The sequence below is a fragment of the Pseudophryne corroboree genome, chromosome 7 (assembly GCF_028390025.1).
Source record: "Pseudophryne corroboree isolate aPseCor3 chromosome 7, aPseCor3.hap2, whole genome shotgun sequence".
NCBI lineage: Eukaryota > Metazoa > Chordata > Amphibia > Anura > Myobatrachidae > Pseudophryne > Pseudophryne corroboree.
Window position 1 is genome coordinate 194,077,178 of NC_086450.1, and position 23,490 is coordinate 194,100,667.

The 23,490-nt window shown below is 48.6% G+C and overlaps 1 protein-coding gene across 1 annotated transcript in view; it reads left to right on the plus strand.

Moving 5' to 3' along the window:
- Positions 1-23,490, plus strand: part of USP37 (ubiquitin specific peptidase 37) — a 221,160-nt gene that overhangs the window by 67,312 nt on the left and 130,358 nt on the right. Inside the window, exon 5 of the mRNA XM_063933910.1 lies at positions 8,890-9,062. Within this exon, the coding sequence (XP_063789980.1) occupies positions 8,890-9,062 (173 nt within the window). The remainder of the gene's footprint in view (positions 1-8,889; positions 9,063-23,490) is intronic.

Sequence of the window (23,490 nt, forward strand, 5' to 3'; positions counted from 1 at the left end):
TGCAACACTTTTTAGTGTCCAAATCAAGTCTGTGTGTTATATTTGAATCATTAATACGATTAATAAGAGCCTTCATTCCGATGGGACCCAGAAAAGGACAGGTAGGACCCCAATTTTTAAAAGTGAGGGGTCCCTGGGACCCACTTTTTTTTCGGCACAGCGCGATCACTGCAATATAATCCCCTGGCTCCATGGCCAAAATGATGGAACGTAAGCTCTCCATGTAAAACGGAGTTACCCAAAATGTGTTTGTTAAGCAGTTTGAGATTGAGAGTGGGCCGAAGTGACCCATTTGGCTTCTGAACTAAAAACAGGTTGGAGTAAAAGCCCTGTCCTCATTGTGCAGGAGGAACTGGAATGACTACTCCTGACTGAAGCAATTTCTGAACTGCTTCTTGCAAATCCCTGGCCTTCGTCTCTACCCAAGACGGGCTGGTACAAAAAAACCTTCGAGGAGGGTACTTCTTGAAGGCAAAAGCATAACCTAGAGATAGTTTCCTGCACCCAGGCATCTGTTGTAGACTGCTGCCATATCTGTGCAAATTGAAGAAGTCTGCCCCCCACCCTGGGGTCCCGAGGTGGAGGCCCACACAATTAGGCTGATGGCTTGTCCTCTGTTTTACCATCCAGTCCTCTGGTAGCCCAATGCTTTTTAGTCTTACCAGACTTGTTGAATTGGGACGGTCTATCATTTTTGCCTTTTAGCTTTTCCTTGAGACTGGAAGGCTGGAACTTTAGGTTCGAAAATGTACGTGGAAGGAAACTTGACCTTCTTGGAGTCTGCTTCCGACTCCAAAATATCTGTAAATTCTTTACCTAAAAGAATATCTCCAGAAAAGGGCAAAGATTCCAAAACCACCTTAGGTTCTGAATCTGCTTTCCACGTACGTAGCAAAGCTGCTCTGTGAGCAGCTAAAGTTGAAGCTGATGCCCTATAGGCAATAGTACCCATATACAATGCTGCTTCTTCCAAGAACATTGCAGTCTGTTTTATATGTGCTATATGGGATTTTTGCTCTGTAGATAGTATTGAAAAATCCCCCTCCAGTGCATCAGCCCAGGCAGCCACTGCCTTTGCCATCCAAGCTGAAGCCATGGCTGGCCTTATGACTGCCTCAGACAGGAATAAAAATGTTTTTTTAGAAAACCATCCACTCTCCTATCCGTAACATCATTTAATGATGTTGAAGGTAAAGGTAAAGTAGATTTTCGCACTAATCGAATCACATGCATATCTACTTTAGGAGCCACCTCCCTTTTTAAACAATCCCCAGCTGGAAGAGGATAAATGGAATTCCATTTCTTAGGAATTCTAAACTTATTAGGCGTAGCCCAAGCCTCTTCCATGATTTCTGTCAGCTGATCCGACCCTGGAAACTTAGACTTAACTGTTTTGGGATGTTTAAACACAGGTGCCTTGGTTTTTAACACAGGCTCCGCTGAATGCTCTAAGGATAGAATGGCTTTCATTGCTTTTATTAACTCTGCTATATCCACTGAGCGGAGACCTTCCTCTTCGTATGCCGAAGTAGAATTAATTGAGCTTTCATTCTCCGATGAATCCTCATCTGAACCATGTGTAGCCTGTGAGGATGAAGATTTACTTACCACCGGCTTATCAGCCTGTTTCTTCTGAGAGGCTGCTGCTAGAAGTGATACACCACAAGTGGGAAGCTGCATGTAAGGGTTAATCGTGTAACCTATCCCCAGTACAGGAGTTGGAGGAATTATCCGTTCCGCTGTACTGGATAAAGTCTGCAAACATAGCCCAAGGTGGATCAATCTGCACCTGAATCTGCCTTGTATTTTTCAAGAACCCCTGGTGAAAGCCAAAACAATTTGCACACAAGCCATACTGAACCAGATCCTGAGAGCATAACAGCTTTGCAAGACAAACATGATATGAGTGTTGATGTTGCTGTGAGTGTTTCTTCTTCACCTTTGCCGCTCTTAGACATGATAAAAATCAACACTTACACAGTATACTACACAATTTGTGACTGTAATCACTTTAAGTTTTTTTTAAAGTGACATACAATCCGACCCTACCCATGCACCAGCATTGATGATCGGAATAAAACAAAACTGACAGAATATAGTAAAGTCAGCAATCACACTAGCATTCAGTCACATGTTATACATTAGTATAATATTCAATATGAGCACATCATCAACTACAGTTCAGTTATGTAGGAGAACATTACTAAATCATGTTTAAACAGATCTACCATATTCAGACGCATTGCGAAAGAAACAACGGTATATGTATACAGACTCGTATGCAATAGGCACTTATCTAACTGTTCATACTCAAAAGGTAGATAGAGACTTAGTGCTGTATTACCCCATACTCAGTAGAGTGGGATACAGGGAGACTCGCCTCGCTTCCAGGTTGATCAGTAAGTTAGCGAATGCTGAGTGGATGCAGACGCTACTAGTGTACACTGTCGCTCCATGAACCTATAATGAGCACAGATGCTCAGTGAACACAGACACAGCCGCCTATGCTGCAACTGGGGTCCCTTCGTGTACAGCGTCGGAGACTGAAACGGGAAAACAGTTCATGGCGGGAGACTCGGAGGAAACTGGTCATGAACTGGGGGGAGGGGCGACCAGGAGAGCAGCTGACTCCCCACTGCTGACATCAAGCCTAGGGATCACGGCCTCATACTATTCCTGGAGCTTATGATCCCTAAGGCTTAGCACTGGTGCACCTGACGTGGCAGCAGCATCAGCGACTGTTTGGTAGTCTCCTCCCATAACAGTGTTGCTGTGTCCATATTCCCCTTCTAAGCGGAACCGATGCCTTACCTTCTCCCCGTGCTCCGGCCACAGCCTGGTAACGTCTGCTAGACCTGCTAGTATATCCGACACAGACGCCTGCCGAAAAAAGAACTGTACTCGTGGGTAAGCGTTGTCGCGACCCGTCGTAGAGTTGTTGGAGCGACTCTTTCTAAGGTACATATAAGATTCGGTTTAGAAAGATTGCTCAGAAAAATTAGTAAGACAATAAAATAAGAAAGCTTAGGGCTGCTAAAACCAGCAGCCCTGTGACCATGGTCCAGCTTCCGCACCAAACAAAAAACTGTTTTGCATGAACCAGGAGGCGGGTATATATGGACGGGCCCGTTGCATGCTGGGAGGCCGAAAAGCTTTGACCGATTGGTGCAAATCCGCTGTCTCCATCATATCCCATTGTTACCCTGTCGATAACCTGTTTTCTCTATCGTCCTAAGTGGATGCTGGGGTTCCTGAAAGGACCATGGGGGACAGCGGCTCCGCAGGAGACAGGGCACAAAAAAGTAAAGCTTTTACCAGATCAGGTGGTGTGCACTGGCTCCTCCCCCTATGACCCTCCTCCAGACTCCAGTTAGATTTTGTGCCCGAACGAGAAGGGTGCAATCTAGGTGGCTCTCCTAAAGAGCTGCTTAGAGAAAGTTTAGCTTAGGTTTTTTACTTTACAGTGAGTCCTGCTGGCAACAGGATCACTGCAACGAGGGACTTAGGGGAGAAGTAGTGAACTCACCTGCGTGCAGAGTGGATTTGCTGCTTGGCTACTGGACACTAGCTCCAGAGGGACGATCACAGGTACAGCCTGGATGGTCACCGGAGCCGCGCCGCCGGCCCCCTTGCAGACGCTGAAGAGAGAAGAGGTCCAAAATCGGCGGCTGAAGACTCCTGAGTCTTCATAAAGGTAGCGCACAGCACTGCAGCTGTGCGCCATTTTCCTCTCAGCACACTTCACACAACAGTCACTGAGGGTGCAGAGCGCTGGGGGGGGCGCTCTGAGAGGCAAATAAAAACCTTATTAGAGGCAAAAAATACCTCACATATAGCCCACAGAGGCTATATGGAGATATTTAACCCCTGCCTAACTTCAAAAATAGCGGGAGACGAGCCCGCCGTAAAAGGGGCGGGGCCTATCTCCTCAGCACACAGCGCCATTTTCTCTCACAGAAAAGCTGGAGAGAAGGCTCCCAGGCTCTCCCCTGCACTGCACTACAGAAACAGGGTTAAAACAGAGAGGGGGGGCACTGATTTTGGCGATATTGTATATATATAAAAGATGCTATAAGGGAGAAACACTTATATAAGGTTGTCCCTATATAATTATAGCGTTTTTGGTGTGTGCTGGCAGACTCTCCCTCTGTCTCCCCAAAGGGCTAGTGGGTCCTGTCCTCTGTCAGAGCATTCCCGGTGTGTGTGCTGTGTGTCGGTACGTGTGTGTCGACATGTATGAGGACGATGTTGGTGAGGAGGCGGAGAAATTGCCTGTAATGGTGATGTCACTCTCTAGGGAGTCGACACCGGAATGGATGGCTTATTTAGAGAATTACGTGAGAATGTCAACACGCTGCAAGGTCGGTTGACGACATGAGACGGCCGACAATCTATTAGGACCGGTCCAGGCGTCTCAGAAACACCGTCAGGGGTTTTAAAAACGCCCATTTACCTCAGTCGGTCGACACAGACACAGACACGGACACTGAATACAGTGTCGACGGTGAATAAACAAACGTATTTCTCATTAGGGCCACACGTTAAGGGCAATGAAGGAGGTGTTACGTGTTTCTGATACTACAAGTACCACAAGAAAGGGTATTATGTGGGAGTGGAAAAAACTACCTGTAGTTTTTCCTGAATCAGATAAAATAAAATGAAGTGTGTGATGATGCGTAGGGTTACCCCGATAGCAAATATTGGCGTTATACCCTTTCCCGCCAGAAATTAGGGTACGTTGGGAAACACCCCTTAGGGTGATAAGGCGCTCACACGCTTATCAAGTGGCGTTACCGTCTCCAGATACGGCCGCCCTCAAGGAGCCAGCTGATAGGAAGCTGAAAAAATATCCTAAAAAGTATATACACACATACGGTGGTTATACTGCGACCAGCGATCGCCATCAGCCTGGAGATGCAGTGCTGGGTTGGCTTGGTCGGATTCCCTGACTGAAAATATTTTATTCATGTAGAGCATTTAATAGGATGCATTCTATATATATGTATGTGAGATGCACAGAGGGATATTTGCTCTCTGGCATCAAGATAAGTGCGTTGTCCATATCTCCCAGAAGATGTCAGGGACACGACAGTGGTCAGGTGATACAGATCCCATACGGCAGATGGAAGTATTGCTGTATAAAGGGAAGGAGTTATTTGGGGGTCGGTCCATCGGACCTGGGGACCACAGCAACAGCTGGGAAAACCTTTTTTACCCCAAGTTACATCTCAGCTAAAAAAGACACCGTCTTTTCAGCCTCAATCTTTCCTTTCCCATGAGGGCATGCAGGCAAAAGGCCAGTCATATCTGCCCAGACATAGAGGTAAGGGAAGTAGACTGCAGCAGGCAGCCCTTTCCCAGGAAAAGAAGCCCTCCACCGCGTCTGCCAAGTCCTCAGCATGACGCTGGGGCCGTGCAAGCGGACTCAAGGTGGGGGGGTAGTCTCAAGAGTCTCAGGGCGCAGTGGGATCACTCGCAAGTTGACCCCTAGATCGTACGAGTATTATCCCAGGGGTAAAGATTGGAGAGTCGAGACATCTTCTCCTCGCAGGTTCCTGAAGTCTGCTTTACCAACGGCTCCCTCCGACAGGGAGGCAGCATTGGAAACAATTCACAAGCTGTATATCCAGCAGGTGATAATCAAAGTACCCCTCCTACGACAAGGAAAAGGGTATTATTTTTCCACACTATATTGTGGTACTGAAGCCAGACGGCTTGGTGACACATAGTCTAAATCTAAAATGTTTTGAACACTTACATAAAAGGTTCAAATCGAGATAAAGTCACTCAGAGCAGTGATAGCGAACCGGAAAAAAGGGGACTATATGGTGTCCCTGGACATCAAGGATTACCTCCATGTCCAAATTTTGTCCTTCTCATCAAGGGTACCTCTGGTTCGTGGTACAGAACTGTCAATATCAGTTTCAGACGATGCCGTTTGAATTATCCACGGCACCCCGGGCCTTTTTACCAAGGTAATGGCCGAAAAGATGTTTCTTCAAAGAAAAAAGGCATCTAAATTATCCCTTACTTGCACGACCTAAAAAGGGCAAGTTCCAGAGAACAGTTGGAGGTCGGAAGAGCACTATCTAAAGTAGTTCTTCGACGGCACGACTGGATTCTAAATATTCCAAGAATCGCAGCTGTTTTCCGACGATACGTCTGCTGTTCCTAGGGATGATTCTGGACACGGTTCAGAAAAAGGTTTTTCTTCCCGAGGAAAAAGCCAAGGAGTTATCCGACCTGTCAGGAACCTCCTAAAACCAGGAAAGGTGTCTGTACATCAATGCACAAGAGTCCTGGGAAAAATGGTGGCTTTTTACGAAGCAATTCCATTCGGCAGATTCCATGCAAGAATTTTCCAAAGGGATCTGTTGGACAAATGGTCAGGGTCGCATCCTCAGATGCACCTGCGAATAACCCGGTCGCCAAGGACAAGGGTATATCTTCTGTGGTGGTTGCAAAAGGCTCATCTATTGGAGGGCCGCAGATTCGGCATACAGGATTTGATCCTGGTGACCACGGACGCCAGCCTGAGAGGTTGGGGAGCAGTCACACAAGGAAGAAACTTCCAGGGGGTATGGACGAACCTGGAAAAGTCTCTTCACATAAACATTCTGGTACTAAGAGCAATCTAAAATGCTCTAAGCCAGGCGGAACCACTCCTGCAAGGAAAACCGGTGTTGATTCAGTCGGACAACATCACGGCGGTCGCCCATGTAAACAGACAGGGCGGCACAAGAAGCAGGAGTGCAATGGCAGAAGCTGCCAAGATTCTTCGCTGGGCGGAGAATCACGTAATAGCACTGTCAGCAGTGTTCTTCCCGGGCGTGGACAACTGGGAAGCAGACTTCCTCAGCAGACACGATATTCACCCGGGAGAGGGGGGTCTTCATCCAGAAGTCTTCCACATGCTAATAAACTGTTGGGAAAGACCAATGGTAGACATGATGGCGTCTCGCCTCAACAAGAAACTGGACAAGTATTGCGCCAGGTCAAGAGATCCACAGGCAATAGCTGTGGACGCACTGGTAACACCTTGGGTGTACAAATCAGTATATGTGTTTCCTCCTCTGCCTCTCATACCAAAGGTATTGAAGATTATACGGTGAGGAGGAGTAAGAACAATACTAGTGGCTCCGGATGGCCAAGAAGGACTTGGTACCCGGAACTTCAAGAGTTGGTCACGGACGACCCGTGCCCTCTACTTCTGAGAAGGGACCTGCTACAACAGGGTCCCTGTCTCTTTCAAGACTTACCGCGGCTGCGTTTGACGGCATGGCGGTTGAACGCCAGATCCTAAAAGGGAAAGGCATTCCAGAAGAAGTCATTCCTACCTTGATTAAGGCAAGGAAGGAAGTCACCGCGAAACATTATCACCGCATTTGGCGAAAATATGTCGCGTGGTGCGAGGATCGGAGTGTTCCGACGGAGGAATTTCAACTGGGTCGTTTCCTACATTTCCTACAATCAGGATTGTCTATGGGTCTCAAATTGAGATCTATTAAGGTTCAAATTTCGGCCCTGTCAATATTCTTCCAAAAAGAATTGGCCTCAGTTCCTGAGGTACAGACTTTTGTTAAAGGAGTACTGCATATACAGCCTCCTGTGGTGCCTCCGGTGGCACCGTGGGATCTAAATGTAGTTTTAGATTTCCTCAAATCCCATTGGTTTGAACCATTGAAAAAGGTGGATTTTAAATATCTCACATGGAAAGTGACTATGTTACTGGCCCTGGCTTCCGCCAGGAGAGTATCTGAATTGGCGGCTTTATCTTATAAAAGCCCTTATCTAATCTTCCATTCGGATAGGGCAGAACTGAGGACTCGTCCGCATTTTCTCCCTAAGGTGGTATCAGCGTTTCACCTGAACCAACCTATTGTGGTGCCTGCGGCCACTGGCGACTTGGAGGACTCCAAGTTGTTGGACGTTGTCAGAGCCTTAAAAATATACATTTCAAGGACGGCTGAAGTCAGAAAATCTGACTCGCTGTTGATACTATATGCACCCAACAAGTTGGGTGCCCCTGCTTCTAAGCAGACGATTGCTCGTTGGATTTGTAACACAATTCAACTTGCTCATTCTGTGGCAGGCCTGCCACAGCCTAAATCTGTTAAGGCCCATTCCACAAGGAAGGTGGGCTCATCTTGGGCGGCTGCCCGAGGGGTCTCGGCATTACAATTCTGTCGAGCAGCTACGTGGTCGGGGGAAAACACGTTTGTAAAATTCTACAAATTTGATACCCTGGCAAAAGAGGACTTGGAATTCTCTCATTCGGTGCTGCAGAGTCATCCGCACTCTCCCGCCCGTTTGGGAGCTTTGGTATAATCCCCATGGTCCTTTCAGGAACCCCAGCATCCACTTAGGACGATAGAGAAAATAAGAATTTACTTACCGATAATTCTATTTCTCGGAGTCCGTAGTGGATGCTGGGCGCCCATCCCAAGTGCGGATTATCTGCAATACTGTACATAGTTATTGTTAACAAATTCGGGTTATATTGTTAAGGAGCCATCTTTAAGAGGCTCTTTCTGTTATCATACTGTTAACTGGGTTTAGATCACAAGTTGTACGGTGTGATTGGTGTGGCTGGTATGAGTCTTACCCGGGATTCAAATTGCCTCCCTTATTGTGTACGCTCGTCCGGGCACAGTACCTAACTGGAGTCTGGAGGAGGGTCATAGGGGGAGGAGCCAGTGCACACCACCTGATCTGGTAAAAGCTTTACTTTTTTGTGCCCTGTCTCCTGCGGAGCCGCTGTCCCCCATGGTCCTTTCAGGAACCCCAGCATCCACTACGGACTCCGAGAAATAGAATTATCGGTAAGTAAATTCTTATTTTTACTTTTTTATTTATTTATTTCTGTTAACTATATTTTTATGTTTTAAGACACCTACCAAGAGAGTAAGCTTTGATGGTAAAGATGAAACACCAGTGAAAAAACAGATGAGCAGCAATGGAAGAGCTCTAGTCAAAACCTCACCAAGCAGTGTGACCCCAGTTCGTGGTGGGAATGCACCAACAACCTCTACTCCGCACAGGACTGGGTTGATGGAGACCAGGTATTCAGCTTGCACACCAGTACTGTCACTTAATTTTATAAAGTAGTCAGGAGGAAGAGAAACCACCTATGGCCCTCTAAACATTCTTAAACTTGTGTGGGACACCCAAATAAAGGTTATGGGGGTAATTCAGACCCGATAGCTCGCTAGCTGTTTTTTGCAGTCCTGCATTTACATAGTCTCCGCCCACCGGGGAGTGTATTTTAGCTGTGCGAATGTACGATCACGTGCAGCCCAGCGGTACAAAAAGATTTTGTGCCGTTTCTGAGTAGCCCAGGACTGACTCAGCCGCTGCGATCATTTCACCCTGTTCTGTACCGGAATTGACGTCACACACCCGCCCTGCATATGCTTGGTAACTCCTGCGTTTTTCTAACCACTCCCAGAAAATGGTCAGTTGACACCCACAAACGACTTCTTCCTGTCAATCACCTTGCGATCGCACGCGCAAATGGATTCTAAGCACAAACCCATCGCAGAGCAGCGAACCGCTTTGTACCTGTGCGACGCACCTGCGCATTAGGGTGCATGCGCAGTTCTAACCTGATCGCAGTGCTGCAGAAAACACTAGCGAGCGATCAAGTCTGAATTACCCCCAATGTCCTCTTATGTATCATTCATCAGAGATGTCTAGAGAAGGTGGCAACAAGCACTTCATTTTCAACAGCAAGTAAAAATGCAGGTAGCCCAAGATCTGGCACTATACAGCGGTTTCTAAAGGCAGACCCCGCTCACAAGGAAGTAGGTAATTGTAAGAATTTGGTTTAATATTTTTAATATATTTTAATCTAATTTTCTCGGGGCTCGAAACGGCTTCTTATTGGATCACGGATGTCACGCATTTTGGATAGCCAATAAGCAAAACCCGAAATACCTGAGTAAAACCGAACCTGCACATCTGTATTTAATATACAGGTGGCAACCATAGGAAGGGTCTGAGCTATGACCTGTTTGCTCTTTTTCCAGAGAAGACTACGTCTGAAATTCCAACAGTAGAGTAGCTTGAGGAAACACTTGGCATAGTAAAACTGTTCATTCTCAAACGTGTGCATAGTCCATACACAACATTTCATATAATTTTGTTTATATGGTTTTATGTCCACTCCATGAATTTGGGAAGGTTAATCTGTATTACTTTGAATGTTTTACGGTGTTCTGTTCCTGTTATATATAATAATGAGATTTATGGTAAGAACTTACCGTTGTTAAATCTTTCTGCGAGCTACACTGGGCTCCACAAGGAATAACATCAGGGGGTGTAGAGTAGGATCTTGATCTGAGGCACCAATAGGCTCAAAGCTTTAAACTGTTCCCAAGATGCACAGTGTCGCCTCCTCTATAACCCTGCCTCCATGCCAGTGAGCTCAGTTTAGTTAACCAGCCCAATGCAGTAGCAGGTACCAGAGACGACAACCGCTCGTAGCCAATTACACCACACACTCACCGCAGGAGAGGGTGTCAGCTGCTATGCCAATACCAACCCAAAAAAGCTAAGTGCGTCACGGTGGGCGCGTTGTGGAGCCCCAGTGTACCTCGCAGAAAGATTTAACAACGGTAAGTTCTTACCATAAATCTCGTTTTCTGCTGTGGGGTACACTGGGCTCCACAAGGAATAACATCGGGGATGTCCTAAAGCAGTACCTTATGGGAGGGGACGCACTGTAGTGGGCACAAGAACCCTGCGTCCAAAGGAAGCATCCTGGGAGTATCAAAGGCATAGAACCTAATTAACGTGTTCCCCGAGGGCCACGTAGCCGCCCTGCACAATTGTTCAAGGGTCGTACCACGTTGGGCCGCCCAAGAAGGTCCAACCGACCGAGTAGAATGGGCTTTGATGGTAGCAGGAACCGGACGACCGGCCTGTACATAAGCATGTGCAATCACCATTCTAATCCATCTGGCCAATGTCTGCTTAGAAGCAGGCCAGCCACATTTGTGAAAACCAAACAACACAAAAAGAGAATCGGATTTCCTAACGGAGGAAGTTCTCTTCACATAGATACGGAGAGCCCTTACCACATCCAAAGACCGCTCTTTGGAAGACAACTCGGGAGAATTAAAGGCCGGAACCACAATCTCCTGGTTCAGGTGGAAAGAAGACACCACCTTGGGTAAATAGGCGTATCCGAAGAACCACCCGGTCACGGTGAAAAATCAAATAGGGGGACTTATAGGATAAGGCACCCAAGTCCGAGACCCTTCTAGCTGAAGCAATAGCCAGCAAAATCAACACCTTAAGGGAAAGAGCCACTTAAGGTCAGCAGAGGTAAGAGGCTCAAATGGAGACTCTTGTAAGGCCTCCAAAACCACTGACAGATCCCAAGGGGCCACAAAGTATGGACATCAGGTAGGGTAGCGATCTTTCTCTGAAACCAAACAGATAAGGCTGAGATGTGAACCTTGAGGGAGGCTAGGCGCAGGCCTAAATCCAGGCCTTGTTGTAGAAAGGCCAATAATTTGGCCGTACTAAACTTGAAAACGTCATGATTGTGAGACGCACACCAAGTAAAGTAAGCTTTCCAGACCCTATGGTATATCCTAGCAGAAGCCGGCTTACGGGCCTTCAACATAGTTTGAACGACCGCCTCAGAAAAACCCTTGGCCCTCAGGACGGAAGCTTCAAGAGCCATGCCAGACGGGCCAAATCCTGGTAAACACAAGGGCCCTGTACGAGGAGGTCTGGTCGTTGTGGAAGTAGAAGGGAGCGATCCAACGAGAGGCCTTGTAGATCGAAGAACCAGTGCCGCCTGGGCCACGCTGGAGCGACTAGAAGTAGGTTTCCTCCTTCTTGCTTGAACTTCCGTATTACTCTGGGCAGGAGGGACACCGTAGGGAACACATACGGCAGCCGAAAGATCAACAAGATTGATAGAGCATCTACAAACGCTGCTTGAGGATACTTTGTCTGTGTTCTGAAGACCGGAACCTTGTGATTGTGTTGAGACGCCATCCGGTCCACATCTGGGAGACCCCACTTGTCCACGAGAAGTTGAAACACCTCCGAATGTAGGCTCCACTCCGGCGTGCACGTCCTGACGACTTGGAGAGTCCGCCTCCCAGTTCAGAACACCCGGAATGAACACTGCTGATATGGCCGGCAGATGGCGTTCTGCCCACTGAAGAATCCTTCCCTCATTGCCATGCTGCTTCGAGTGCCGCCCTGATGGATGATGTACGCCACCGTGGTGGCGTTGTCCATTTGTACTTGAACAGGTCTGCTCTGTATCAGATGCTGGGCCATTGTCAACGCATTGAACACTGCCAGCAGTTCCAGAATGTTTATCGGGAGTAGACTCCTCCTCGGTCCACCGACCCTGGAGAGAGTGTTGTTCCAACACCGCGCCCCAACCTTTCAGACTGACATCTGTTGTCAGCAGGACCCAGTTGGATATCCAGAAGGGACGGCCCCTGCTCAATCGTTGGTCCTGAAGCCACCAACTCTGGGACAGACGGACCTCCGGAGGTAGAGAGATCATGTGAGATCTGATCCGGTGAGGCAGGCCATCCCACTTGGACAGAATCAACTTCTGCAGAGGGCGAGAATAGAATTGAGCATATACCACCATGTCGAAAGCCGACACCATGAGACCTAGCACTTGCATCGCCGAATGGATCGACACTTGCAGACGGGATAGGAAGCATCGGATCTTGTCCTGAAGCTTCAGGACTTTCTCCTGAGACAGGAACAACCGCTGGTTGTGGGTGTCCAATAACGCTTCCAGGTGTACTATGCTCCGAGCCGGACCAAGGAGGATTTCTCCAGTTGATCAGCCATCCGTGGGCTTGCATACACTGGATTGTCAAATCGAGATGACACAGGAGAAGTTTTGGGGAACTCGCCATGATCAACAAATCGTCTAGGTATGGTAGTATCCTGACCCCTTGACGGCGTAGCGTGGCCGTCATGACCGCCATAACATTGGTGAAGACCCGCAGAGCCGTTATCAAACCAAAAGGTAACGCCCGAAATTGGTAATGATGGTTGCCCACTGCAAACCACAGGTACTGCTGATGAGAACCCGCAATAGGAATATGTAGGTAGGCATCCTGTATGTCCAGGGAGACCATATAGTCCCCAGGCTCCATGGCCAGAACAATAGAGCAGCGTTTCCATACGGAACTTGGAAATTCGCACATGCTTGTTCAAGAACTTCAGATTGCGAATGGGCCAAGAGGGCCCGTTCAGTTTTGGGACTAGAAACAGCGGTGAATAGAACCCCTTGCCCCTCTGAGTCAGAGGCACCTGTACCACCACTCCTATGGAGAGGAGGGAATGTACCACCGAGTGCAACGTGTTTGCTTTTGCCGGATCCAGAGGCACATCTGTTAGGCAAAATCGATGAGGGGGGCGATTCTTGAACGGTATGGTGTAACCTCGAGCAACGACTTCCCTCACCCAGGTATCCAAAGTGGTCTTCAACCATTCCTGGGTAAAACCTAGAAGTCGGCCCCCCACCCTGGGATCCCCCAGAGGGAGTCCCACCCCGTCATGCGGTCGGCTTATCCGTTTTTGAAGCTGGCTGACGGGCGGCCCAAGCACGCTTTGGTCTGGGCTTGGCAGGCCTGGAAGTACAGGCTTGCTTTGGGTACGCCTGACCTTTTTTCTTTACCTGGAGTGGGGAGGGAAAGTACTTTTAGCCTTATGTGCTGAAGGAGCCATACTAGGTAGGCAAGCTGTTTTAGCAGTAGCCAGATCAGCCACAATCTTATTGAGGTCTTCTCCAAAGAGTGTCTCCCTTGAAAGGAAGTTCCTCCAGGGTCTTTCTGGAATCCAAATCCACCGACCAGGATCTCAACCAAAGGATACGTCTGGCCAAAACGGACGCAGTAGCAGCCTTGGCCGCGAGCACCCTGGCATCGGAGGCCGCCTCCTTAAGGTACAGAGAAGCCGTGGCAATATATGAGAAACATTGTCGAGCATGCTCAGATGCATCAGAAGGCAGTTCTGCCTCGAGTTCCTGAGCCCAAGCTTCAACAGCTTTAGCAGCCCAAGTCTCTGCAATAGTTGGCCTTTGTACAGCCCCAGAACAGGGTATAAATCGCTTTTAAACAGCCCTCCACCCGACGATCCGTCGGTTCCTTCAGAGAGGTGACGGTAGCTACTGGCAGGGCAGAGGAAACAACCATACGCGCCACATGAGAATCTACAGGCGGAGGCGTTGCCCAATTTTTACATGCCTCTGCAGAGTGAGGATAGCGAGCCAACAGTCTCTTATTCGGTGTAAACTTTGTCCCTGGATTTTCCCAGGATTCCTGACGTATGTCAACCAGGTGTTTAGAGTAGGGTAGAACCTGCTTAACCACCTTCTTGTGCTTAAACCTATCGGGTTTCTTGGAGACAGTCTTAGGCTCAGAATCATCAGCCACCTGAAGAATGAGCTGTATCGCCTCAATCAAATCCGAGACATCCACGGACGATCTCCCCTCCCCATCTGAAACGTCAGTGTCTGAGGGGTCAGTATAAGCACCGTCGTCCTCGGAGGACGTGTCAGTTAGGGCCACGGATCGGGAGGAGGTAATGGCCCTTTTAGAAGACGACTTAGTCTTATGCGGGCGAGAGTGACCCTTAGATTTGGACTTGGATCGGTTGGAAAGCCGATCCGCCCATGGCGGGGACCATAATCTGTGGTAGCGGCACAGGTGGTCCCACAGGGGGTGTCAATTTAGTTACAAGCTTGTTCAATAATGTGTAAAATGTAGCCCAGGGTGGTTCTTGTGATGCCCCGAGTGCTACCAACCCACTGGGGGGCAAGAAGCCCCTGAACCTGAACTCAGCTGCTAAATTATCCTCCATTCTGTCAATGGCCTCACAACCACGCAGTGTGGGAGAGGCCCTAACGTCGTTGCCACGTGTAGCAGACATAACAATGCGCACAGTAATGGGCAACACGGTACAAATTATTTTTATTTTATTTCTCTAACGTCCTAGAGGATGCTGGGTCTCCGTAAGGACCATGGGGATAGACTGGCTCCGCAGGAGACATGGGCACTTTAAGAAAGACTTTGACTCTGGGTGTGCACTGGCTCCTTCCTCTATGCCCCTCCTCCAGACCTCAGTTTGATACTGTGCCCAGTGGAGCTGGGTGCATTTCAGGAGATCTCCTGAGTTTCCTGTAAGAAAGCATTTTTGTTAGGTTTTTTTATTTTCAGGGAGCCTGCTGGCAACAGACTCCCTGCATCGAGGGACTGAGGAGAGAGAAACAGACCCACTTCTCTGAGTTTCAGGGCTCTGTTTCTTAGGCTACTGGACACCATTAGCTCCAGAGGGATCGGTACGCAGGTATCACCCTCGCCGTCCGTTCCAGAGCCGCGCCGCCGTCGTCCTCGCAGAGCCGGAAGATAGAAGCCGGGTGAGTATGTGAGGAAAAGATCATCACAGGCGGCAGAAGACTTCAGAATCTTCATTGAGGTAACGCACAGCACTGCAGCTGTGCGCCATTGCTCCCATTCCCCTCACACACTCCGGTCACTGTAAGGGTGCAGGGCGCAGGGGGGGGGGCGCCCTGGGCAGCAATTTTAAACCTCTTCTATGGCATATAAGTGTATATACATGTACAGCTGGGCACTGTACATGTATATAGAGAGCCCCCGCCATAATTTTAGTTATTTTGAGCGGGACAGAAGCCCACCGCCGAGGGGACGGGGCTTCTCCCTCAGCACTCACCAGCGCCATTTTCTCTATCGTCCTAGTGGATGCTGGGGTTCCTGAAAGGACCATGGGGAATAGCGGCTCCGCAGGAGACAGGGCACAAAAGTAAAGCTTTCCGATCAGGTGGTGTGCACTGGCTCCTCCCCCTATGACCCTCCTCCAAGCCAGTTAGATTTTTGTGCCCGGCCGAGAAGGGTGCAATCTAGGTGGCTCTCCTAAAGAGCTGCTTAGAAAAGTTTAGCTTAGGTTTTTTATTTTACAGTGAGTCCTGCTGGCAACAGGATCACTGCAACGAGGGACTTAGGGGAGAAGAAGTGAACTCACCTGCGTGCAGGATGGATTGGCTTCTTGGCTACTGGACATCAGCTCCAGAGGGACGATCACAGGTACAGCCTGGATGGTCACCGGAGCCCTGCCGCCGGCCCCCTTGCAGATGCTGAAGTAAGAAGAGGTCCAGAATCGGCGGCAGAAGACTCCTCAGTCTTCTAAAGGTAGCGCACAGCACTGCAGCTGTGCGCCATTTTCCTCTCAGCACACTTCACACGGCAGTCACTGAGGGTGCAGGGCGCTGGGAGGGGGGCGCCCTGGGAGGCAAAATGAATACCTATTTTGGCTAAAAATACCTCACATATAGCCTCCGGAGGCTATATGGAGATATTTAACCCCTGCCAAAATCCGTTAAGAGCGGGAGACGAGGCCGCCGAAAAAGGGGCGGGGCCTATCTCCTCAGCACACAGCGCCATTTTCCCTCACAGAAAGGCTGGAGGGAAGGCTCCCAGGCTCTCCCCTGCACTGCACTACAGAAACAGGGTTAAAACAGAGAGGGGGGGCACTAATTTGGCGTTAGAAATATATAAAAAAGATGCTATAAGGGAAAACACTTATATAAGGTTGTCCCTATATAATTATAGCGTTTTTGGTGTGTGCTGGCAAACTCTCCCTCTGTCTCTCCAAAGGGCTAGTGGGTCCTGTCCTCTATCAGAGCATTCCCTGTGTGTGTGCTGTATGTCGGTACGTGTGTGTCGACATGTAGGAGGACGATGTTGGTGAGGAGGCGGAGCAATTGCCTGTAATGGTGATGTCACTCTCTAGGGAGTCGACACCGGAATGGATGGCTTATTTAGGGAATTACGTGATAATGTCAACACGCTGCAAGGTCGGTTGACGACATGAGACGGCCGACAAACAATTAGTACCGGTCCAGACGTCTCAAAAACACCGTCAGGGTTTTAAAACGCCCGTTTACTTTAGTCGGTCGACACAGACACAGACAGGGACACTGAATCCAGTGTCGACGGTGAATAAACAAACGTATTCCTTATTAGGGCCACACGTTAAAGGCAATGAAGGAGGTGTTACATATTTCTGATACTACAAGTACCACAAAAGAGGGTATTATGTGGGATGTGAAAAAACTACCATAGTTTTTCCTGAATCAGATAAATTAAATAAAGTGTGTGATGATGCGTGGGTTCCCCCCGATAGAAAATTATGGGCGGTATACCCTTTCCCGCCAGAAGTTAGGGCGCGTTGGGAAACACCCCTTAGGGTGGATAAGGCGCTCACACGCTTATCAAAACAAGTGGCGGTACCGTCTATAGATAGGGCCGTCCTCAAGGACCAGCTGACAGGAGGCTGGAAAATATCATAAAAAGTATATACACACATACTGGTGTTATACTGCGACCAGCGATCGCCTCAGCCTGGATGTGCAGAGCTGGGGTGGCTTGGTCGGATTCCCTGACTAAAAATATTGATACCCTTGACAGGGACAGTATTTTATTGACTATAGAGCATTTAAAGGATGCATTTCTATATATGCGAGATGCACAGAGGGATATTTGCACTCTGGCATCAAGAGTAAATGCGATGTCCATAACTGCCAGAAGATGTTATGGACACGACAGTGGTCAGGTGATGCAGATTCCAAACGGCACAAAGGTGTATTGCCGTATAAAGGAAGAGGAGTTATTTGGGGTCGGTCCATCGGACCTGGTGGCCACGGCAACTGCTGGAAAATCCACCGTTTTTACCCTAAGTCACATCTCTGCAGAAAAAGACACCGTCTTTTCAGCCTCAGTCCTTTCGTCCCTATAAGATCATATCTGCCCAGGGATAGAGGAAAGGGAAGAAGACTGCAGCAGGCAGCCCATTCCCAGGAACAGAAGCGTTCCACCGCTTCTGACAAGTTCTCAGCATGGCGCTGAGACCATACAGGACCCCTGGATCCTACAAGTAGTATCCCAGGGGTACAGATTGGAATGTCGAGACGTTTCCCCTTCGCAGGCTCCTGAAGTCTGCTTTACCAAGGTCTCCCTCCGACAAGGAGGCAGTATGGGAAAAAATTCACAAGCTGTATTCCCAGCAGGTGATAATTAAATTACCCCTCCTACTATAAGAAAAGGGGTATTATTCCACACTATATTGTGGTACTGAAGCCAGAAGGCTAGGTGAGACTTATTCTAAAAAAAAAAAAAAAAAAAAAAATTTTTTGAACACTTACAAAGGTTCAAATCAAGATGGAGTCACTCAGAGCAGTGATAACGAACCAGGAAGAAGGGGACTATATAGTGTCCCGGGACATCAGGGATGCTTACCTCTATGTCCCAAAATTGCCCTTCTTACTAAGGGTACCTCAGGTTCGTGGTGCAGAACTGTCACTATCAGTTTCAGACGCTGCCGTTTGGATTGTCCGCGGCACCCCGGGTCTTTACCAAGGTAATGGCCGAAATGATGATTCTTCTTCGAAGAAAAGGCGTCTTAATTATCCCTTACTTGGACGATCTCCTGATAAGGGCATAGTCCAGGGAACAGTTGGAGGTCGGAGTAGCACTATCTAGGATACTGCTACAACAGCACGGGTGGATTCTAAATATTCCAAAATCGCAGCTGATCCCGACGAAACGTCTGCTGTGCCTAGGGATGATTCTGGACACAGTCCAGAAAAAGGTGTTTCTCCCGGAAGAGAAAGCCAGGGAGTTATCCGAGCTAGTCAGGAACCTCCTAAAAACAGTGCATCATTGCACAAGGGTCCTGGTAAAAATGGTGGCTTCCTACGAAGCAATTCCATTCGGCAGATTTCACGCAAGAACTTTTCAGTGGGATCTGCTGGACAAATGGTCCGGATCGCATCTTCAGATGCATCAGCGGATAACCCTATATCCAAGGACAAGGGTGTCTCTCCTGTGGTGGTTATAGAGTGCTCATCTTCTAGAGGGCCGCAGATTCGGCATTCAGGATTGGATGCTGGTGACCACGGAGCCCAGCCCGAGAGGCTGGGGAGCAGTCACACAAGGAAAAAATTTCCAGGGAGTGTGATCAAGTCTGGAGACTTTTCTCCTCATAAATATACTGGAGCTAAGGGTAAATTTATAATGCTCTAAGCTTAGCAAGACCTCTGCTTCAAGGTCAGCCGGTATTGATCCAGTGGGAAAAACATCACGGCAGTCGCCCACGTAAACAGACAGGGCGACACAAGAAGCAGGAGGGCAATGGCAAAAACTGCAAGGACTTTTCGCTGGGCGGAAAATCATGTGATAGCACTGTCAGCAGTGTTTCATCCCGGGAATGGAAACTGGGAAGCAGACTTCCTCAGCAGGCACGACCTCCACCCGGGAGAGTGGAAACTTCATCGGGAAGTTTTTTCCACATGATTGTAAACCGTTGGGAAATACCAAAGGTGGACATGATGGCGTCCCGTCTGAACAAAAAACGGGACAGGTATTGCGCCAGGTCAAGAGACCCTCAGGCAATAGCTGTGGACGTTCTGGTAACACCGTGGGTGTACCAGTCGGTGTATGTGTTCCCTCCTCTGCTTCTCATACCTAAGGTGCTGAGAATTATAAGACGTAGAGGAGTAAGAACTATACTCATGGCTCCGGATTGGCCAAGAAGGACTTGGTACCCGGAACTTCAAGAGATGCTTGCAGAGGTCTTATGGCCTCTGCCGCTAAGAAGGGACTTGCTTCAGCAAGTACCATGTCTGTTCCAAGACTTACCGCAGCTGCGTTTGTCGGCATGGCGGTGGAAAGCCGGATCCTAAGGGAAAAAGGTATTCCGGAAGAGGTCATTCCTACCCTGGTCAAAGCCAGAAAGGAGGTGACCGCACAACATTATCACCACATGTGGCGAAAATATGTTGCGTGGTGTGAGGCCAGGAAGGCCCCACAAAGAAATTTCAACTCGGTCGTTTCCTGCATTTCCTGCAAACAGGAGTGTCTATGGGCCTCAAATTGGGGTCCATTAAGGTTCAAATTTCGGCCCTGTCGATTTTCTTCCAGAAAGAATTGGCTTCAGTTCCTGAAGTCCAGAAGTTTGTCAAGGGAGTATTGCATATACAACCCCCTTTTGTGCCTCCAGTGGCACTGTGGGATCTCAACGTAGTTCTGGGATTCCTCAAATCACATTGGTTTAAAACCAGTCAAATCTGTGGATTTGAAGCATCTCACATGAAAAGTGACCATGCTCTTGGCCCTGGCCTGGACCAGGCGAGTGTCAAATTGGTGGTTTTTTCTCAAAAAAGCCCATATCTGTTTGTCCATTCGGACAGGGCAGAGCTGCGGACTCGTCCCCAGTTCTCTCCCTAAGGTGGTGTCAGTGTTTCACCTGAACCAGCTTATTGTGGTGCCTTGCACCTACTAGGGACTTGGAGGACTCCAAGTTGCTAGATGTTGTCAGGGCCCTGAAAATATGTTCCAGGACGGCTGGAGTCAGGAAAACTGACTTGCTGTTATCCTGTATGCACCCCAAAAACTGGGTGCTCTTGCTTCTAAGCAGACTATTGCTAGTTGGATGTGTAATACAATTCAGCTTGCACATTCTGTGGCAGGCCTGCCACAGCCAAAATATGTAAATGCCCATTCCACAAGGAAGGTGGGCTCATCTTGGGCGGCTGCCCGAGGGGTCTCGGCTTTACAAATTTGCCGAGCAGCTACTTGGTCAGGGGCAAACACGTTTGCTAAATTCTACAAATTTGATACCCTGGCTAAGGAGGACCTGGAGTTCTCTCATTCGGTGCTGCAGAGTCATCCGCACTCTCCCGCCCGTTTGGGAGCTTTGGTATAATCCCCATGGTCCTTTCAGGAACCCCAGCATCCACTAGGACGATAGAGAAAATAAGAATTTACTTACCGATAATTCTATTTCTCGGAGTCCGTAGTGGATGCTGGGCGCCCATCCCAAGTGCGGATTATCTGCAATACTTGTACATAGTTACAAAAATCGGGTTATTATTGTTGTGAGCCATCTTTTCAGAGGCTCCGCTGTTATCATACTGTTAACTGGGTTTAGATCACAAGTTGTACGGTGTGATTGGTGTGGCTGGTATGAGTCTTACCCGGGATTCAAAATTCCTCCCTTATTGTGTACGCTCGTCCGGGCACAGTACCTAACTGGCTTGGAGGAGGGTCATAGGGGGAGGAGCCAGTGCACACCACCTGATCGGAAAGCTTTACTTTTGTGCCCTGTCTCCTGCGGAGCCGCTATTCCCCATGGTCCTTTCAGGAACCCCAGCATCCACTACGGACTCCGAGAAATAGAATTATCGGTAAGTAAATTCTTATTTTTTCTCCACCGCACCGCTGAGAGGAAGCTCCCCGGACTCTCCCCTCCTTGACACACGGTGAAAGAGGGTTTTTAAGTAGAGGGGGGCACATAATTGGCGCAAATACATATTACAAAGCGCTACTGGGTAAACATACTGTGTTTTTCCTGGGTTATATAGCGCTGGGGTGTGTGCTGGCATACTCTCTCTCTGTCTCTCCAAAGGGCCTGGTGGGGAACCTGTCTTCAGAAAAGGGCTTCCCTCTGTCTGTCTGTCTGTCTGTCTGTCTGTCTGTGTGTGTGTGTGTGTGTGTGTGTGTACGTACGTACGTACGGTGTGTCGGTACGAGTGTGTCTACATGTCTGAGATTGAAGGCTCATCTAAGGAGGAGGGGGAGTGTATGAATGCTAGGTCTCCGTTAGCAGTGCCGACACCTGACTGGATGGATATGTGGAATGTTTTTTGAGTGCTAATGTTAATTTATTGCACAAAAGATTAGACAAAGCTGAAGCTGGGTTGCAGTCAGGGAGTCAACCCATGCCTGTCCCAATGTCGCCTGGACCTTCGGGGTCTCAGAAGCGCCCACTATCCCAAATAGCTGACACAGATACTGACACGGACTCAGACTCCAGTGTCGACTACGAAGATGCAAAATTGCAGCCAAGGGTGGCTAAATGTATTCGATATGATTATTGCTATAAAAGATGTTTTGCATATCACCGAGGAACCCCCTGTCTGACACGAGGGTACACATGTTTAAGGGAAAGAAACCAGAGGTCACCTTTCCCTCCTCACATGAGCTGAACGAATTATGCGAAAAAGCGTGGGAAACTCCAGACAAAAATCTGCAGATTCCCAAAAGGATTCTTATAGCGTATCCTTTCCCGTCACAGGACAGAATACGGTGGGAATCCTCCCCTAGGGTGGACAAAGCTTTAACACGCTTATCAAAAAAGATAGCGCTTCCATCCCAAGATACGGCTGCCCTCAAGGATCCTGCTGACCGCAAGCAGGAGGTTACCTTGAAGTCCATTTACACACATTCTGGTACGTTACTCAGACCGGCTATTGCGTCGGCCTGGGTTTGTAGTGCTGTAGCAGCATGGACAGATTCCTTATCAGCGGATATTGAGACTCTTGATAAGGATACCATTTGAATGACCCTAGGGCATATAAAAGATGCTGTCTTATATATGAGAGATGCTCAAAGAGACATTAGTTTACTGGGTTCCAGGATAAACGCTATGTCTATTTCTGCTAGGCGTGGCTTATGGACCCGGCAGTGGACAGGTGATGCCGACTCCAAGAGGCATATGGAGTTGTTGCCTTACAAGGGTGAGGAATTGTTCGGAGAGGGCCTATCGGATCTCGTCGCTACGGCAGGTAAATCAAATTTTTTGCCATATATTCCCTCACAAGCTAAGAGAGCGCCTCATCAAATGCAGTCCTTTCGTTCCAATAAAAGCAAGAGAGCACGTGGATCGTCCTTTCTTGCCAGAGGTAAGGGCAGAGGGAAAAAGCTGCACAACACAGCTAGTTCCCAGGAACAGAAGTCCTCCCCGACCTCTGCTAAATCCACCGCATGACGCTTGGGCTCCCCTGAGGGAGTCAGCTCCTGTGGGGGCATGTCTTCGACTGTTCAGCCACGTCTGGGTCCACTCACAGGTGGATCCATGGGCAATAGATATTGTTTCCCAGGGTTACAAGCTGGAATTCGAAGAAGTGCCTCCTCGCCGGTTTTTCAAATCGGCCCTACCGAAACAACCCCTGGAAAGGGAGATAGTGTTACATGCGATTCACAAATTGTGTCTGCAACAAGTGGTGGTAGAGGTTCCCCTGCTTCAAAGAGGGCAGGGGTACTACTCAACTCTGTGGTTCCGAAACCGGACGGTTCGGTCAGACCCATTTTAAATTTAAAATCCCTGAACCTTTACTTAAAACGGTTCAAGTTCAAGATGGAATCGCTCAGGGCGGTCATCGCCAGCCTAGAAGGGGGAGATTTTTTGGTATTTCTGGACATAAAGGATGCATACCTGCATGTCCCCATATATCCTCCTCATCAGGCGTACCTGAGATTTGCGGTACAGGATTGTCATTACAAATTTCAGACGTTGCCGTTTGGGCTTTCCACGGACCCGAGAATTTTCACCAAGATAATGGAGGAAATTATGGTGCTCCTGCACAAGCAGGGTGTCACAATTATCCCGTACTTGGACAATCTCCTCATAAAAGCGAGA